At 45.1% G+C, this 19,059-nt stretch overlaps 1 protein-coding gene across 4 annotated transcripts in view; it reads left to right on the forward strand.

Annotated features, from left to right (window-relative positions):
* The window catches only part of LHX2 (LIM homeobox 2), a 31,622-nt gene extending 12,799 nt beyond the window's left edge, over positions 1-18,823 (forward strand). For all 4 annotated transcript variants that reach the window (XM_065572003.1, XM_005279388.5, XM_005279389.5 and 1 more), the window contains 2 exons: positions 1,266-1,471; positions 15,816-18,823. In XM_065572003.1, the coding sequence (XP_065428075.1) occupies positions 1,266-1,471; positions 15,816-16,103 (494 nt within the window). In that variant the 3' untranslated portion in view covers positions 16,104-18,823. The remainder of the gene's footprint in view (positions 1-1,265; positions 1,472-15,815) is intronic.
* Positions 18,824-19,059: the final 236 nt, after the last annotated feature.

Below are 19,059 nucleotides of genomic sequence, written 5' to 3' on the forward strand. Positions count from 1 at the left end.
GCCATACCTATCTGTTACATTACATTGTATTGGATCAGTAATGATGGACTATTTTAAAAACCTGTGTGTAGCTGTTTGGACAGCTGGATCAATAATTCACATTTTACAGCTCCCAAGATACATATTTATCCGTTGTTGTTGTTTTTTTTTTTAGCCCTTTTGGTAGAGTGGATGAATAATTATCAAGGGAGAGTGTAAAATGAAGATTACAGGGATTTTTCCCCTTTTTAACACAAAACTTTTTTAAAAAACTGAAAAGGGGGGTTGCTGATACCTGAGCACAGAGGGCTAAATTAATGACAAAATGTCAGAACAGATTTCTAGACGTATCACTGAATTTTCTCGTGGGTTTAGTCTTGATCCTTAATGTTATTTTAAGAGGATTTTTTGTGGTTTACTGTATGCATGTATAAAATCAAAATAATACCTTTGGCTTATGAGAATATTTCGCTTGGCGTGCAACTTTTAGTACTATTTGGTAATTATTGTAATGTTCCTTTACTCCTAAACATTCTTTGCAAGACTTGTTACTGATTTTTTTCAGATCTATCGGGCAGTCTTGTTAAATTATCTCAAATGGATACATGGAAAATTGATTCTTTGAACCACTATTTTTAAAGAGAATTTGTTTTTAATGAAATATAAATATACAGAGAATAGTTTTTAAAATGTATATTTTTGATTTGGCACACTACTGACATATTTTAACAGGCTTATTTCTTTAACCAGTCAAATTATAGTTGTAATTTTCTGTCTGGTACACAAACTTTACTCCTTTAATAGTGTTTTATTTAATAGGTCTCTCTTGTATTCTACAGGGTTTAGTTTGATGGAGGAAATAATTATAATTTTAACTAGTCTGTTCCATCAAGATTTAAGTGGACTCTATTTAGGAGCTTTCTGTGTACAGTACAATGCAATTTATGGTGATACAAAGTGCATTAAAACACTTTACAGAGTTGAGGACAGCTACTGTCCTACAGACAGAAAGTCATGGAATGGATGTGTGGAGATGGAGAAAAGAAAAAAGGAAAGAGACCTGACATTTTAAAAGCAGTAAAGATGCAGGTGAGGATTCTTGCAGACTAGTTATTGTAAGGGAAGAATAGAAAGATGCAGGAATGGAGGGGAAGGCAAGTAGGGTTTCTATCATTACAATACATGCCATAGTATGTTCTTTTAATCGCTGCACTCAGATGATTTGCAAACAATGTTGGTCACAGAGTGATGGATTTACACAACCGTTTCCTTCTTGTTGTCTTTAGCTTTAAGTTGCAATGAAAACGATGGTGACCACCTGGATAGAGACCAGCAATACCCCAGTAATCAAAAAACAAAGCGCATGAGGACATCATTCAAACACCACCAGCTGCGGACAATGAAGTCTTATTTTGCTATTAACCACAATCCTGATGCCAAGGACTTGAAACAGCTAGCTCAGAAAACTGGCCTAACCAAAAGAGTTCTTCAGGTAAGAAGAGCAAAGACTTCTGTCTCTAGCAGTAAATAAAATATCGATCTCATGTTTGACAAGCCTCAGTTGAAACACTGTGGATAATACCTCCACATATTGCTAATGTCCAAATTTTTCTTATTTGTTGGTACCCCCTGTGACACGTAAAGTAATCCCAGAGAGTAAGAGAAAAGCCATTTCTTTACAGCCTAGCAGAGGAATATATCTTGGGTTCTAATTTTTAGAGCACAGTTGTGTAAATTAGGTGTCTTGATTATTTTTATCAAACAGTTAGTTACATCTGCCAGGCATTTTTCCTGCAGTATGCTTTTAAGGAGAGGTGAATGATTTTAGCTGTCATATTCCTTTTCTAGGTAAATAACAGTATAGAAGTTTAGAAGTCACTCTGAATGAATAATTGCATAAGAAATTAAACAGAAATATTGATCTATTTTGTCAGTCAGGACAGATCGGACATCTTGGCTTTGTAGCTGAAGTGAATAATAGATAGATTTTTCAAAGATTAAAACACGTTAATTTCTCATTCATGGTTTTGTAATTTAGAACCAAGGGTGAAGGCATTTTTAAAGAAATTTTTCCATTACATGCTGGATTTTTCTTGGCCCAAAGGCACTTGTTCCCTCTGAATTTTTATGGGAAGCAAAAGATGGGAATGTTGGATCCTTCAGCTCCATCTAAATCTATACTCTGTGCTACACCAAATTGGATTTGGTGGGCTCTTATCCAAAATGACTTTTTAGCCAGAGGTAAATTTGGGAATTCAGGTGTGCTAGACCCGCCTATTGAAATAGTGCAAACAAGAGCCTGAGTGGGGTTTGTGGGGAAATGGGTTGGAGACTTTCTAGGAACCAAATGGGGTACAGTGACAAAATCTGACAGGGAACTATGGGGAAACACTAGCACCGTGGCAAGTTCACAGTGAAATGGGGGATGGGTGGAGAAAGCAATGCTAAGAGAAAAGATAAGTTTGCTGGAGTAAACCTAGATCTTGTGGTGATAGATGGATAGAGAGAAAAAGGAGCGGAGGTTGGGGTTCCTCTGGAAAAAACTGTAATAACAAAATTACTGTGACTCCTTCTCTTGCACATCTTTCCTGCTGTTTGACATTGTTTGTTTTTATGGCCCTACCTCAGCGCAGTGGGACAGATACCTACCCTGCTAGTCCCTACACTTATTAATGCCTGAATCGGTGCCTCTTGCAGCAGCTGCTCCCATATGTGCCTGACAAGAGCTATTGCTTGTGCAAGAAAGAATTTTCTGCATGTTTCCATGTTCCTTCTGCCACTTCCTCTCTTCCGTTTTCTTCCTGTTTCTCTGGCTTCTCTTTTCCTTTTCTCTCTTCTTCTTTTTCCCCACACTTTGATTCACTTTAATCATCTCCTCTCTATTCCTTGAACTTCACCTATCACAGAGCTCTCTGAGTGCCTTCCTATAGTGCATCAAGCAACATGAGTCACATATGCCATTACTGTCTCTCTCTCTCTCTCTCTCTCTCTCACATCATCTTTCTGTTCTCTCATCCCATCCCAGCTGCATCAGTCTTAGCATTCATCCCTCTCCTTTCTTTTCTCTACTCATACTCTGCCCTTCATTCCCCCCCCCCACTTTATTCTTCCCATTCCTTCTTTCCCTCTTACACCCTAGTTCTCCCTCTCCAACCCTCTTACTCTGTGACTGCCCCCACTCCAACATCCCTCTATCATTGGTTCTTTGCTCTTGCTCTATTCCGTCTACCCCTGTCTTACACACTTAAACACTGAAATTTCTGGGTGCTGAATGTTTTCCCTTCTTTTCATCCTGTCCAGCCCCCTGCAGTTCCATTCAGCTTCTTTATGAGCTTGCTAAAGTTATTGGAGAATCAGTCATCTTGCTCCCACAGTGGTATATCTGGTTTGCTTTGCCTGCAGCACTGTGGGAGGTGCACAATAAGGAGGAGAGGATTGGACCTGTAGGACCACGGGAAATAATAGAGTACTGTTTCCAAAAAGTGATTCAGAGTGACACTTTGCCTACTACAGCCATGCTTATGGCCTCTTCTGCCTATGGTGGAATTGCCCTAATCCACCCTTCCAAGTTATATGTTGGAAATTAATGTGGGCCATGAAAACACTTTCTTTTTGGTTTGCATAGATCAGGGTTTTAGAGCCTCTGTGTCCAATGTGCACTTTAACTGATCAGTGAGAGGAAGCAAGCTAGATTTCTGTGGCCATGGAGATGATTTTCAAACTTGAAAGTTCACTTGCAGTAATTGCAAGGTGGCTCCTTGCTGGGGAAGTCTCGTCATGCTTGTTGGCTCTTGGCACAGTGCTGTTCATGAGTTCTTTTAAATTGAAAAGTTTGATATCCAGTCCGTGTCATTTATTGAACTCAAAGCCATTCACTAATACTACTGAGCTAAGCCATGCAACATTAGATTTCGTCTATCTTTTGTACTGAAGACACATGGACTCTCAGCCATACATGGACATGTTCCAGTAGTATTAAATTCCAAACATTGCTTGTGTTATTGCCAGGCATGTCTGTAAACTTACCTTCTTTTCTGCAAGAGTAGGTCTGTGCTGATTTGGCCAAGGACAATGTTTTTGCCTTCAACATCTTTCTCTTTCTTTATACATAATTTTTAATAGAAACTCTATATAAGCTTGCCTACAGTTGATGAACAGAGAAACAGCTGTCTCTAAGCCTTGTGACACTTGTAATGAAACTGGTGAGCGTCCTAAGCATACATAGTGTAGTTTCCAGTGTACCAGGAGTTGGCCATAGTCCTTTTACTGTATGGACATCAGTCCCATGAATACATATTAGGGGTGGGTATGCTGATTGACGAGTGGAATATTTGGCCAGATTCTTCAGCATCTATGATGTCACACTTGGAAGACCTGACTTTGAGCTTGGCTTAGTCTGTAGTGAGTCATCAATCATCCATGGCCAGCAGTAGTGGGCAGGGGAACGTGTATATACTACTCTCTAAATGATTGTTCCTGATGCAGTTTGGCAATGCACAGACTATTTCCCAGAAGTATCTAAATCAGAATTATGTTCAACTTTTTTTCCATAAATTTCCGCTATTTCTGTTTGTTTTTATTTATTTTTTAACCTTTTGATCTACAAGTCCATTCACATACGTAATCCATGTCAGCCAGTGAGAGCATGTGAACGAGTTGATTGAAATTCAACAACTTTCCTTTAGGTTCATTCCCCAGCAAAGAAAAAAAGGGAGAAAAACCCCACAGCTTTTTGCATCTAACACCTTCTGCAGGTGACATGAGGAAAGGGGGCTTTCGGGAGGAAATTCTGATAAATGGCACAAAATGTTCCTTTTTAGGGCCTAGATTCTGCCCTTTGTTGCTTAGTGCAGAAGGGGTAGGGGAGAAGATAGAAAAGGATTCTTTCCTCCCTGCAAGTAGCAGGGTAAGATCCTTCATAGAGACAAAAGAGTGCTAGAGGAGGACTGGCAAATGAGCTGGCCCATTCCATCTATAGTCTCAAGGAGATGTAATCTGCTTGGTAGAGGTCTGTCCAGCTACCTCCTCTCTTCCCAATAGCTTAGAATGCATGCTATTCCGAGGAGCAGCATGTAACCCTGTTCTATGCTGCTCCCCCAGGCAAGAACAGGATTTTGCCCGTAATATTCAGGATCTCTTTAACACACTGTCAAGATTATATGACAAAGAAAGTGATATGGAAATGTACACAGAGAGGCTAAGTGACTTGTTCAAGGAAGTCTGTGGAAAGCAGCAACTTAAACGTAGGTCTCCCTAGCCCTAGCCTAGTGCCCCAACCACTGGACAATCCTGCCTAGCTGTCCATCCATAGCTATTCAATACCATTAACTCAAATCTAGTATTATTAGTCATTGACTTACAGCTGATTCTGTTTTTCAGTGGTAGTTTTGGTTTATGTAGTTCAGACCTTTAATGATGCATTTGAACAAAAAGACATTAAATATTTCCCACACTGTTGTGATTTTATTTATTTATTTATTCCTAAATACTGAAGACCAGATTCCTAATTATCTAACTGATGTGAGATGAGCCCTTCTGGAACTATTATGTACAGTTGTGTTGTTTCCTTGTGTTAATGTAGCACTATTATTGGTACAGGGCCTGAACCTGCAAAGTGGGCTTAAAACAGTACCGCTGTGCTGAGTGGAGAATTCTGATTTTGTAGCCTTTTACATCCTATCTGCAGAGATATAAATGATGACACATACTGCAAGGCAGGCCCATATTACCAACAGCTCACACAAACAATAGTTTTGCTTCTCTCAATTCCCTTGAGTAAAAACGTTGGCTGAAAATATTTCACATCGTAAGTCTACACTGCAGACTCGTATACAATGTGTTGGGGGTAGCTGTTTTAGGCTATTCTTTTCTGACACAAGGCTAAATATTTTTCAGAATCTCAGTACAGTCAATATCTAGAAGCTTTTTAAGTAGCAATATTAATACTCGTCATTGTGCATCCCTAAAGCACATTACAAGCATTAACCAGTTAACCCTGCAACACCCTGGAGCGGGAGGGAGTTAGGAATTATCCCTGTTTTTAGACAACACCTATAAGATGTTGGGGTATATTTTACCCATAATGCTAATAGGAATGAGTCATATTAAAAGGAAAATGCACCCTGTCAAAATCTTTCCATGTGTGTGCAGCTCCCATTGGTAGCATTCACAGATAGCTGCATGGGCAGCTGAAGGTAGGATTTGGTTCTTCTTCGAGTGCTTGCTCATATCCATTCCATTAGGTGTGTGCGCGCCGCGTGCACGATCGTCGGAAGATTTTTACCCTAGCAACACCGGCGGGTCGGCTGTGGAGCCCCCTAGAGTGGCGCCTTCATGGCGCTGAATATATACCCCAGCCGACCCGGCGCCCCCTCAGTTCCTTCTTACCGCCCCTGACGGTCGTTGGAACTGTGGAGCGCTGCTTAGCTGTTCTCCACTCTCCCTAGCTTAGTTCGTTATTCGCAGTTATAGTTATAGTTATAATCCTAGTGTTTATAGTTAAATAGTTCAATAGTTTTAAGAGTTGTCTAGTTGTTATAATAGTTCAGGGGATTAAGGGGGTCGTCTCCCCCTTTCTCCCCCGGCCGCGGGGCCGGGCTCATGCCCAACGCTCCCGGCTTCAAGCTGTGCGCCTCCTGCGCTAAGCCTATGCCCACGAGCGACCCGCACGATTCCTGTCTGAAGTGCCTGGGAGAGTCCCATCAAACAGATAAGTGCAAGATCTGTAAGGCCTTCAGACCAAGGACCAAGAAGGAGCGGGACTTTCGGCTCCGGCAACTCCTGATGGAGGCGGCACTTAGTCCGGACGCTCCATCTACAAGTCAGGCCCCGGCACCTAGCGCCTCGGTGCGCAGTGCCCCGGCGGCACCGGCCATGACGACCACGCGAGTGGCGTCAGATGAGCCTTCCCGGCACCGGACCTCGTCGGCACCGAAAGCACAGCAAGTGCCTCGGCGCCGGTCATTATCCCCAGGGCATAAGAAAGCCCATAAGACGGGGACCTCCGTGCCGAAGACGCTGGCTCCCCCAGTGCCGGGGGTAGAGCCGCGTACGCCGGTGGAGCACCGGAAACAGGTGCCTCCAGCACCGTCGACTCCGGCGCCGAGGCCGTTGAGTCCGGTGCAGACGGCGTCTCCACCGAGGCAGGTGGTGATACAGTGCCTCCCGTCGACGCCAGAGACCTTCACGGCGGCGAGAGACTTAATAGCTCTCACGGAGCCGGCACCGCCTCAACCACCGGCACCGACGGCACCGTTGCCTCGCCCGGTCCAGTCGAGGGGGAAACCTGCCTTGATGCGCCCTCCATCGCAAGGGCTGGAACCTCGGCACCGATCCAGGTCCCGAAGCAGGTCCCCACGCCGCTCGCAGTCCCGGCACCGAATATCACCTCGGCACCGGTCGTACTCGCGGCCAAGATCTTCTTCGCGGCACCGCTCTACGTCTCGGCACCGCTATGATCGTCGGCACCGATCAACGTCGAGACGTAGTTCTCGGCACCGCTACGGTCGCCGCTCGACGTCGAGAGGCCGCTCCCGGTACCGGGCATACTCCAGGTCCTCGTCGAGGTCCAGATCCGACTCCCGGTACCGACGAGGTCATCGGCACCGGTCGCGGTCCCGGCACCGATCGCCGGCACCGCGTGGAGATAGATCATCTCCAGACCGGCACCGTGCGGCACCGCAGCCCACGGGAATCGTCTCGACGCTCTCGGCACCGCCATGGCCATCGAGATCGGGGTCTCGCTCCTCGGAGGACCTCTCGAGATCGGCATACCCCCCTCAAGGGCAAGCCGAGGAACAGGACTTGGGCCATTGGCAGAACATAACAGAGGACCATTCTCATGGCCCATCTCACTGGTCGTTTTGGACCCCGTGGGCGTACCATCAGGCGCAAGGGGCTCCAGTTGCTTCGACCTCTCGCTCCGGTCACTCTGTTAGAAGGGCCCCGGAGTCCACCATCTCTCGGCCTCCGCCAGGGGGCATGGAGGCTTCCGTGTCCGCACCACCTGACGCCCTGGACTCAAGCGCAGGTGATGCTCCGGCCCAGGAGCAGGGAGCCCAGGACCCTCCCTTAGATCCTGTCCCACCGGAGGCATCTTCCTCTTCCTCTCCGGATGAGGCAGTGGCGGGCACATCGTGCACAGGTCCACCTCCAATAGATCTTCGGGCTCACCAAGATCTTCTGCGTCGGATGGCCCGTAATATGGACCTGCAGGCGGAGGAGATAGTGGAGGTGCACGACCCCATCGTGAATATCCTCGGAGCGGATGCCCCATCGAGGGTGGCGTTACCCCTGATCCGCACGATACAAGCCAATGTATCTACGATATGGCAGACTCCTGTCTCTATCCCACCCACAGCGAGAGGGGTGGAAAGGAAATACTTTGTTCCGTCTAAAGACTACGGGTACTTGTATACCCACCCCCAGCCGTGTTCACTGGTGGTGGCATCAGTGAACGCAAGGGAGCGCCACGGTCAGCAGGCCGCAGCGCCCAAATCGAAGGAGGCTAAGCGCCTCGATTTATTCGGCCGTAAAGTTTACTCAGCCGGAGGGTTGCAACTTAGAGCGGCTAATCAACAGGCGCTCTTGAGCCGCTATAGCTTTAACTCCTGGAACTCTATGGGGAAGTTCAAGGAGTTGGTTCCCCAAGAGTCCAGGGAGGAGTTTGGAGCCCTGGTGGAGGAGGGTAAGAAGGTGGCTCGGACCTCCTTACAGGCCTCCTTAGACATAGCGGACTCTGCTGCGAGAACCCTGGCCTCAGGTATCGCTATGCGGAGGATCTCCTGGCTCCAGGTTTCGGGTCTGCCTCAGGAACTGCAGCAAACCCTGCAGGATCTGCCCTTTGAAGGACTAGGGCTCTTTTCCGAAAAGACGGACTCTCGCCTGCAGAGCCTCAAGGACTCCAGGACGATCATGCATTCCTTGGGGATGCATGTTGTGGGCCCTCAGCGCAGGCCATTTAGACCGCAGCCTCAGCGCTTCTACCCCCCCCCGCCTCGTCAGAGACAGGACTCGACCCGGAGGCGAGGGCGAGGTGGTAGAAGAAGGTGGACCGGCCCTCAACCTGGTCAGAACCAGGGGCCACCTAGACCACCTTCAGGCCCCAGGCAGAACTTTTGAAGGTGCGGTCGAGGACGGCGCCCCAGTCATCCCACAGGATCCAGCCCCATCCTTTCGGGATCGCCTTTCCCATTTCCACCGGACCTGGTCCCTTATAACTTCGGACCGTTGGGTCCTTCGCACGGTGGACAGGGGATATGCTATCCAGTTTTCTTCAATCCCCCCCTCCTCCCCCCCTTCCCCGTCCCTCTTCAGGGACCCTTCTCACGAGCAACTTCTTATACAGGAAGTTTCCACGCTCCTTGCTATGGGGGCCATAGAGGAGGTTCCAGTGGAGTTAAGGGGCAGGGGATTCTATTCCCGTTACTTCCTCATTCCCAAGTCCAAAGGAGGTCTGCGACCCATCTTGGACTTGCGCGGACTCAACAAATTCGTAGTAAAGTTGAAGTTCCGCATGGTCTCTTTGGGGACCATTATCCCTTCCCTCGATCCTGGAGACTGGTTCGCCGCCCTCGACATGAAAGATGCATACTTTCACATAACAATTTACCCGCCTCACAGACGCTTCCTGCGGTTCGTGGTAAGCAAGGTGCACTACCAATTTGCAGTCCTTCCCTTCGGCCTATCCTCGGCCCCAAGGGTGTTCACGAAATGTATGGCTGTCGTGGCAGCGTACCTTCGTCGGCAAGGGATACAGGTGTTCCCGTACCTAGACGACTGGCTGGTACGCGGTCGCACCAAAGAACAAGTTCGAGATCACGTCCACATAATAGTGCACACATTCAACAAGTTGGGTATCCTACTCAACAAGGACAAATCCACTCTAGAACCTACCCAGAGAATAGAATTCATCGGCGCGGTTCTAGACTCCAGACGTGCACAAGCCATCCTGCCAGACAATCGCTTTTGCACCATCACGAGCCTCATTCAAGGACTCAAGGCCTTCCCAACTACCACGGTGAGGTCGTGCCTCACCCTGCTGGGTCACATGGCTTCCTGCACGTACGTAACCAGGCATGCCAGACTTCGGCTTCGCCCACTCCAGACATGGGTGTCATCAAGATACCGCCCACATCGGGACAGCCTGAACATGGTGGTCACGGTCCCGAACTCGGTCCTGACCTCCCTCACATGGTGGCTAGACCACAAGGTGGTTTGCGAGGGGATGCCGTTTCACGCCCCACAACCCTCTCTGCACCTGGTCACAGACGCTTCATCCCTGGGTTGGGGCGCCCATCTCAACGAACACCATACCCAGGGCCTGTGGACTGCACCCCAGATAGCCCTGCACATCAATGTTCGGGAACTGATGGCGGTGCGCCTGGCGTGCCAGGCATTTCTCAATCTCCTACATGGCCGCTGTGTGTTAGTTCTCATCGACAACACCACCGCCATGTTTTACATCAACAAGCAAGGAGGAGCACGTTCGTCAATGCTATGCCAAGAGGCCATTCGCCTGTGGGACTTCTGCATCGCCCACTCAATCCATCTCACGGCATCGTTCCTCCCTGGAGTCCAGAACACTCTGGCGGACCGACTCAGCAGGTCCTTTCAAACACTCGAGTGGTCTATCCGTCCGGACATCATACATTCCGTTTTCCAGAAGTGGGGGTTTCCCCAGATAGACCTGTTTGCATCTCGAGACAACAGGAAGTGCCACGTGTTCTGCTCCCTGCAAGGTCGAGCTCCGGGCTCCCTCTCGGACGCGTTTCTCCTTCCCTGGAAGGACCACCTGTTTTATGCCTTCCCTCCGTTTCCTCTGGTCCACAAGGTACTGCTCAAATTGCGCAGAGACCAGGCACAGGTGATTCTGATCGCCCCAGCGTGGCCGAGACAACATTGGTACACCACGCTGTTGGAGCTCTCGGTTCAGACACCGATCCCGCTTCCATTATGCCCGGACCTCATCTCTCAGGACCACGGCCGCCTGCGTCACCCCGACCTGCAATCACTCCACCTCACGGCGTGGCTGCTCCATGGTTCACCCAGGCAGAGCAGCAGTGCTCGCACTCTGTCCAACAGATTCTGCTGAGCAGTAGGAAGCCCTCAACACGGACCACATACTTGGCCAAGTGGAAGCGGTTCTCCTGTTGGTGCGAACAACGAGCCACGTCCCCGTTGCAGGCACCTATTCCTCTCATTTTGGAATATCTCCTCTCCCTAAAACAGCAAGGGTTGGCGATATCTTCAATTAGAGTTCACCTGGCCGCTATATCGGCCTTTCACCCAGGGGAACTCGCATCCTCGGTATTCTCTAACCCGATGGTCGTTAGATTCCTCAAGGGCTTAGACCGGACGTACCCACAACAACGTCAGCCCGTTCCGACGTGGGACCTCAACCTGGTTCTCTCCAAGCTCACAGGTCCTCCATTCGAGCCACTGGCCACCTGTTCACTTCTGTACCTATCCTGGAAGACAGCCTTCCTCGTAGCCATCACCTCAGCAAGGCGCGTTTCTGAACTCAGGGCGCTTACATCCGAGCCCCCTTACACGGTTTTCCATAAGGATAAAGTGCAGCTTCGTCCACATCCTGCCTTTCTCCCTAAGGTGGTTTCTCCTTTTCATATCAACCAGGATATATTTCTCCCGGTCTTTCATCCTAAACCACATGCTACTCGCCAGGATCAACGTTTGCATTCTCTGGACGTACGCAGGGCCCTGGCCTTCTATACTGACCGCACAAGGCACTTTAGAAAGACGACGCAACTCTTCGTTGCAGTGGCCGACCGAATGAAAGGCTCACCGGTCTCCTCACAACGCCTATCCTCCTGGATTACGTCTTGCATCCGGACTTGCTATGACCTGGCAGGTGTCTCAGCACCGCACCTCACCGCTCACTCCACGAGGGCCCAAGCTTCCTCGACTGCTTTCCTGGCGCAAGTTCCGATCCAGGACATCTGTAGAGCGGCGGTTTGGTCATCAGTCCACACGTTTACAGCTCACTATGCACTAGTGCAGCAGTCCAGGGACGATGCTGCCTTCGGATCAGCGGTTTTGCACACAGCAATGTCTCACTCCGACCCCACCACCTAAGTTGGGCTTGGGAGTCACCTAATGGAATGGATATGAGCAAGCACTCGAAGAAGAAAAGACGGTTACTCACCGTTGTAACTGTTGTTCTTCGAGATGTGTTGCTCATATCCATTCCAAACCCGCCCCCCGTCCCCACTGTCGGAGTAGCCGGCAAGAAGGAACTGAGGGGGCGCCGGGTCGGCTGGGGTATATATTCAGCGCCATGAAGGCGCCACTCTAGGGGGCTCCACAGCCGACCCGCCGGTGTTGCTAGGGTAAAAATCTTCCGACGATCGTGCACGCGGCGCGCACACACCTAATGGAATGGATATGAGCAACACATCTCGAAGAACAACAGTTACAACGGTGAGTAACCGTCTTTTACGAGTGTTTAATGACTTTGGAAGATGGAGGGAAATACATACAAACTAAGAGGCTTGACCCTCTCTCTCTTCCAAATCACTAAATTATATACAAAATTAGACATTTAGAGACACCATAGTGAGTTTTTTAGCAGCATCACAGTTAAGGATCCATTGGGCTTTAGGAGTAGCGTGGGAGATCAAAGTTGTTCTAATGTCTTCGGAAATTTTATAATTTGTTTTAACCAGCAAATTGCTTCATGTTTAGAAACTGAAATTTTGCTAGCATGTGGGGCTTGCCCCTCTTCCCTATGTGCAAGTATGTTTCTTGCAAATATCAGGATGAAGTCAGGGGGGGACGTGCACATGATTGGAACTAGTGAAATGGTGACTTTGGCGGTTTTATTTTATTTTCATTAATAAATGATTGAGTTATTCAGCCTTGACAACAATGGGCAATTCTTTAAACTTTTTATTACCCTTTTTTCCTGCTGTTAAAGGGACATTGTCAGATTATATATATTTGAAAATAAAAATTCCCATACTTGTACTACAAATAATTTATATTATTTAAAATTTTAAAAAAAACGGATTTCAAAATTCCCAATGTACTTTTCGTCATTTCTGATGGCTGTTTTTTACATACTCTCAGCTTGAATAATCAAAATAGATTAATCTGTTTCACCTTTATTCTTTGCACACATGGTTCCTGGTTCTTCAGCTGGAACCACGCAGACAGACCCTTGCATTCTTTACAGAGCCTCAGAGCTCTGCCTACATGGATCTGATTGCAGAATCAGGGACCAGGAATGGCAGACATTGCAGGGGAAGGTTTAAGCCAAAACCCACTTTCCATTGTTAATACATCTGACATCTTTAAAGAACACTAAAAAAGTTAGTGCTAACATTAATTTTTGGGATAGTTTTTTTTTCTGATTGTAATATAACAAACCTATGCATGGAGCCTAAACTACTTGACTTTGTCCCTTTAAACAAGGGTAATGCTAACATAAACTATTAAAAACACTAAGCTGCACAAGCAAGGACACAAATGGACATATACTCAGGGCTGCATGGGAGGGGGGGCAAGTGGGGCAATTTTCCCTGGGCCACGCAGGGGCCCCCACGAGAATATAGTATTCTATAGTATTTCAACTTTTTTTTATGGAAGGGGCCCCCAAAATTGCTTTGCCCCAGGCCCACTGAATCCTCTGGGAGGCCCTGCATATATTACCCTTGGTCTATGTGTACCACTCTAGAAGACATTAGTAGGAGTTGCACATGAGGATAAAGGGAATTTTTTATGTTCAAGCTGCCCATCTGTCCTTAACTCCACTCCTTGGAGTGCATACCTAAACCCTTCTTCACATGGATTTCCCCATCTTTCCCCAAAGAAAAGAGGGTCTGCAACAGCATCCCCTCTTTCCCTGGGCCCCACAGAGGGTGTTTGGTTCTGGGGATCCATAAGTGGGAAATAGACTGGCCAGGGGAGAGAGGGGGAAGACTGGGGCACATGCATCGTCCCAGGACTGTGTTATCTTTACATCTCACTCTCCTCCTCTGTGTGGTGGGGATCCCACTCAAAGGGAATTCCCAGGACTGCCCAAGTTGCAGCAGGACCATACTGTTAGGGAGTTGGGGGGACACACCAGACTTCTGTGTGGATGGCTCTGTCTTCCTTCTGGTCCCTTGGGCTCTGCACACCCCCTCTTCCACAACAGACCATCTGGCAGAAAGTTGTGATAGGAGACCCTCACCGATATCTCCTCTCTCTTAGCCCCCTTCTGTGGGACTTCCTGCAGAAAGAACGATAAGGCCTTCGGCACCTAGACTGACAGGGACTGATGCTGCTCACACTGAAATAAGTCAGTGTGAGCTCAGTGAGAGTAGGACTGGGTCAGTTAAAGGTGATACAACACAATGACTTGAGACCCGATGATACGTAAATAGTCGGGCTTCACTTTGTAAGATCAGAGCCAGGGGATATATTATCCCTGTAATGTCTGAGTGTCTGGTATTAAAAGGTCGGTATCTGCCTGCATCAGCGTGAGCACAGGACTTTTAATGCCATTTTGAAATTTAATAGAGATATGTCTCTGTATCTGGACTTGATAGAAATATTCTTGGGGTTTAATATATTTTTACTGATATTTAATTTGAGATAAACTAGCAGAGTATTTTATTTTAAAACTAGCCCTATAGGCATGGGACGGGCACCATTACCTTCGGAGAGAAGCCTTGGCAATTTAGCCTTAGGAGATTAACTTTGCCGCTTTTGTCTCTCAGTCATAGACAGCGAGATAATAGCTAGACAATACAGGAGATAAATATAGTTCTAGTTACATACAGATAAATATACTTTTTGCACACTGATTTTGTTACTTCTAAAATTATGTTTTAGTACAATACAAATTGTTTTGTATACCTTCATAACAAGTATGAGAAGACATTCTACAGAGAGGCTGGTGCGGGGGGTGAAGCCAAAACACTTTTGGGGTGAGGGTGGGGAGAAGAGAGAAAGGCTTAATAATAATATATGGAGCTATACCTATCTCATAGAACTGGAAGGGACCCCAAAAGGTCACTGAGCCCTTTATATAGCTATAGCTCAGTGGTTTGAGCATTGGCCTGCTAAACCCAGGGTTGTGAGTTCAATCCTTGAGGGGGCCCCTTAGGGATCTGGGGCAAAATCAGTACTTGGTCCTGCTAGTGAAGGCAGGGGGCTGGACTCCATGACCTTTTGAGGTCCCTTCCAGTTCTATGAAATAGGTATATCTCCATATATTATTTTATTATTATTATTTAAGGCTTTATGGAGAAAGAGTGTCAAATCTTTTAGAGAGCGGGGAAAGTTCTGCTACCTCTGGAGCTGTAGAGGAGCTGTTTAGGGAGAGGGGAAGAGCAGGATGCCATGCATAGGATCTATATCCTTTGCAGTGCATGATGGGAGAAGGGATGGACCAAAAAATGGCTGGGGCTGGTGGATCTAAGATTATACACATCGTCTCGTCAGTTCTGCCCCCATCCTGACGAATACTTCTCAGGAGCTGGGGGTAGTTGCATGAACCACAGCGGCTACTGAAGCTCTAAGACTGTTTTCTCCATTGCCTGGAGAGCAAGATTCCTTTCCTTCATCCCCAGTTCTCTTCATATCCTAGTGCACACTCTGTTTACTTAGAGAAATGTGGGAAAGGCAGACAGAAATGCTTTACATGCTAAGCAGAGAACACTTCACACAACTGGACACAACCTGTGGAGTTACTGTAGCAAAGTGAGCTGTTCCATCTGCATGCAGTCAATACAAGAATACACCCAATTGAGGCTGTATTGAATTTGTGTCTTTTGCTTTTCTAAAAAAATGCTGTTTTTTAAATGCTACCCTATTATATTAAAATATTTCAGGTTTGGTTTCAAAACGCCCGAGCCAAATTCAGACGGAACCTCTTACGTCAAGAAAACACAGGGGTGGATAAGACTTCAGATTCCACACTCCAAGCAGGAACCCCGTCAGGACCCGCCTCAGAAATATCCAATGCCTCCATGAGTCCATCCAGCACTCCCACTACCTTAACAGACTTGACTAATCCTACCATGCCTACTGTGACATCTGTCTTGACGTCAGTACCCGGAAGTCTTGAGGTTCATGAATCTCGAAGTCCTTCACAGACAACTCTCACAAATCTTTTCTGATGACTCTTTCTCAATAATTTCTTTAAAAAAGAAATTATTCTTAGTTGAATTCCAAGAGTATTTTAATAGAGGCTTTGAGCAACTGACTAACCACACTTAGGATCTCTCCTGAAAACAGAAGGAAATGTATTGTTCTGATATTACAGATTATGGACTGAGGAATAACTTGGAAGATCTATCTGCAACACAACATTTGTGTAACTGTACAGTTTTGTGGACTGAGTAAGGGAAACAGCAATTAATTTAAGTTGGCTAAAGCTTCTGTAATTTTCAAAGACTGCCATGTGCCTTATATACTGTTTTATCTACGTACTTGGATTACATGTCCATTTTTCTCTTTTTCTCTCTGTATATTTATAACAAGGGCAAAAATGTTACAAGAGTTTGTTACTTTGAATAGTCCTATGCCCTTTATTGGTTGCTTTGTTGTTTTAGAATTTTAAGGTGAAAGTCTGTTTGAATATCAGAATTTGTAAAATCTAACCAGTAATAAAACCACTTGTGGAAACTACTTGGTAACAGCTGCAGTTACATTTAGCATTAATTTCACAGTGCAGGTAGGCTGACTGTATTTAAATTGATTAGAAAATTGCACATCAAATACAGTATCTGCTTAGAGTAAACTCTAAATACGATACACATCTGCCTCCTGATTCCTAAATATATGGGTGAAAAATCCAATTTGTATAACAGGGTCTAGATATCTTCGTTATAGAGAAATAAATAATTGTTAGTTGAAACTAAAAATTGTTATTGAACATTAAAATTTACACAAACATACTGCTTAATTTTGTTGCTGAAACTCAATTTAACTTCAGTTAATATTGAAAAGGAAAGAAATATTGCTTTTATGCAACCAAAGGTGTCTGTCCTATTTTGTGGAGAGGGCAAGCCAGGCATTTGAAAGCAGTGTGGCCATGATCAACCTATTTCTGAGACAGACGCTGGGTAATGTTGTCCCCTAGAAACAAAGAAAAAGTATTTGTTAGATTAATTTAAAACATTGGCAGATAACATTGAGACAAAACTATGTTTCACAAACATATATGGCCTTTTTTAATGGTTTGAAGGTATAAAAAAGCAGGTAAGAATATATTGTTATGGATACTGACAAAAATGGCTATTCCTTAAACCATAATGGATCTGTTCAATTTAATTTAATTCCTTCTCCAGTTGTGAGATCTGAGTATCATTTGTGCTGTGAGCTCTTTCTCCCTTTTTTTGAAAGCTAGTCTTTCATTCTTTAAGGAAAAAATAAGTATACCTCAGCAAGGTTTACATTTGAGTTAGAATGCTGTATGCTATTTTCCCAATGGTTTATTTAATGCAGACTTTGAGCTGTATGTACCATATATAAGGTTGTTTCTTTTCAATCTTGTTGCAAGGTTTTTCAGTCAGATGTGTTAGGTTGTATGTGGCTGACTTAGTAAAAACTGCTCTGTTGCTCCCATAGGATTGAAATCAGCAAAAGATTATTCCGAACTAGCAGCAAGATAGGTGCTAAGAATCGTGTTCTTTGCTCCTCTCAGTGTACTGAAGATGATTCATTAGGCCAGGCTCCGTGCAAACAGTGTTTTGGTTTTTAAAATGCTATATTTATAAAGCTTTCTCAGCTGAAAGCTTGCAGATCTTGTGCATGCCAAATTCCCATTGAGGTCAGTGAGAGATCTGGGTGCACAAGGACTGTGAGCCTGGGACCCTGACGTATTTAAGATATTTATTAACCTTTCTTGCTCTTCAGTTCTGGTAAATAAAGATGAATAATCTGAGAAACAAGAAAGTCCCCATAGGAAATCATGATTGGATAAGATTTGTGAAGGGGGTTGTATTCCCATCCCTAAAAAACAAACAGTTTAACATATTCATTACATTTGTACACAGTTACAAATATATGTTTTAAAAAAAACCCTGCAGGTTGAGTTAGCAAACTTTACTAGATACCCCATAGCAACGATGTCTAAAAAGGAAATAATATTGGTTAGTGGATTGTTAAAGAGTATGCTTCTACCTTTTGAAAAGGGTGTTCACACACAGATATTCTGCTGTATGTGGTGTTTTGTTTATTGTCAATTACCTTGGGAATTTTATTTTTGTTAAATGGTTTAGTTGGATCTTTTCTTGATTTAAAAGGCAATGTTGGTCCAATATGAAATGGATACAGGCCATAAATAAAAACCTGTTTATTCCTATGTAAACAAAACGGTTTTCAAAAACGTACTATTAAATTCAATAGTAACGCAGCAAAACGTAGCTGTTGACAATTTGAAGAGAGGTGCTGGTTGTTGTTGGTATTTTCTTGTTTTGATCTTTTGTTTTAACTACCTGAATCCACATCTTTGAAATCAGTTCTCAATATTGCCTTTTCAATAACTGAGATTTATGGAGGGGAATAATCTCGTGTTTCTATTATCTAAAACCTAAAACAGGCAATTAAATCAATTGTCTGGTTTAATCAAATCAGGGATTTTGCATATAAGTAAGATACAATATTCTATATAGGGCCTTTATGTAGGGACATTCGGATTCACTCACTGTCTCCAATGACCTATGTTGTCCCCATGATTGTTTCAATCCTGTGGTATTGTTCAGTTGTTTAGAGCTTGTTGGTTTTGAATGCTGTACATTTTTTTACTACTGCAATCCTAATGTTTCTTCACATACTTGTACAGTTCCACATTTGATGTACTAGTCTGAAATTCTGTTAAAAACATGAACAAAAATGGAAATGATATTTCTTTGGAAGTGTATTTTTACTGTATATCTAATTTGAACTAGTTGAACATACTTCTTTACATCTTGCATGATAGGTGTGTAGTTCATTTTTTAAATATGAAAGAGACTTGAGAGTAACAGATCAAAAATATAATGAAAACTATACAAATATGGAAAATACATACATTGATTTGCTACTTTTTGACTCAAGATACTTTTTGAAATACATTTCTCTAGATTATTT

This window comes from Chrysemys picta, chromosome 18, assembly GCF_011386835.1.
Source record: "Chrysemys picta bellii isolate R12L10 chromosome 18, ASM1138683v2, whole genome shotgun sequence".
NCBI classification, from domain to species: domain Eukaryota; kingdom Metazoa; phylum Chordata; order Testudines; family Emydidae; genus Chrysemys; species Chrysemys picta.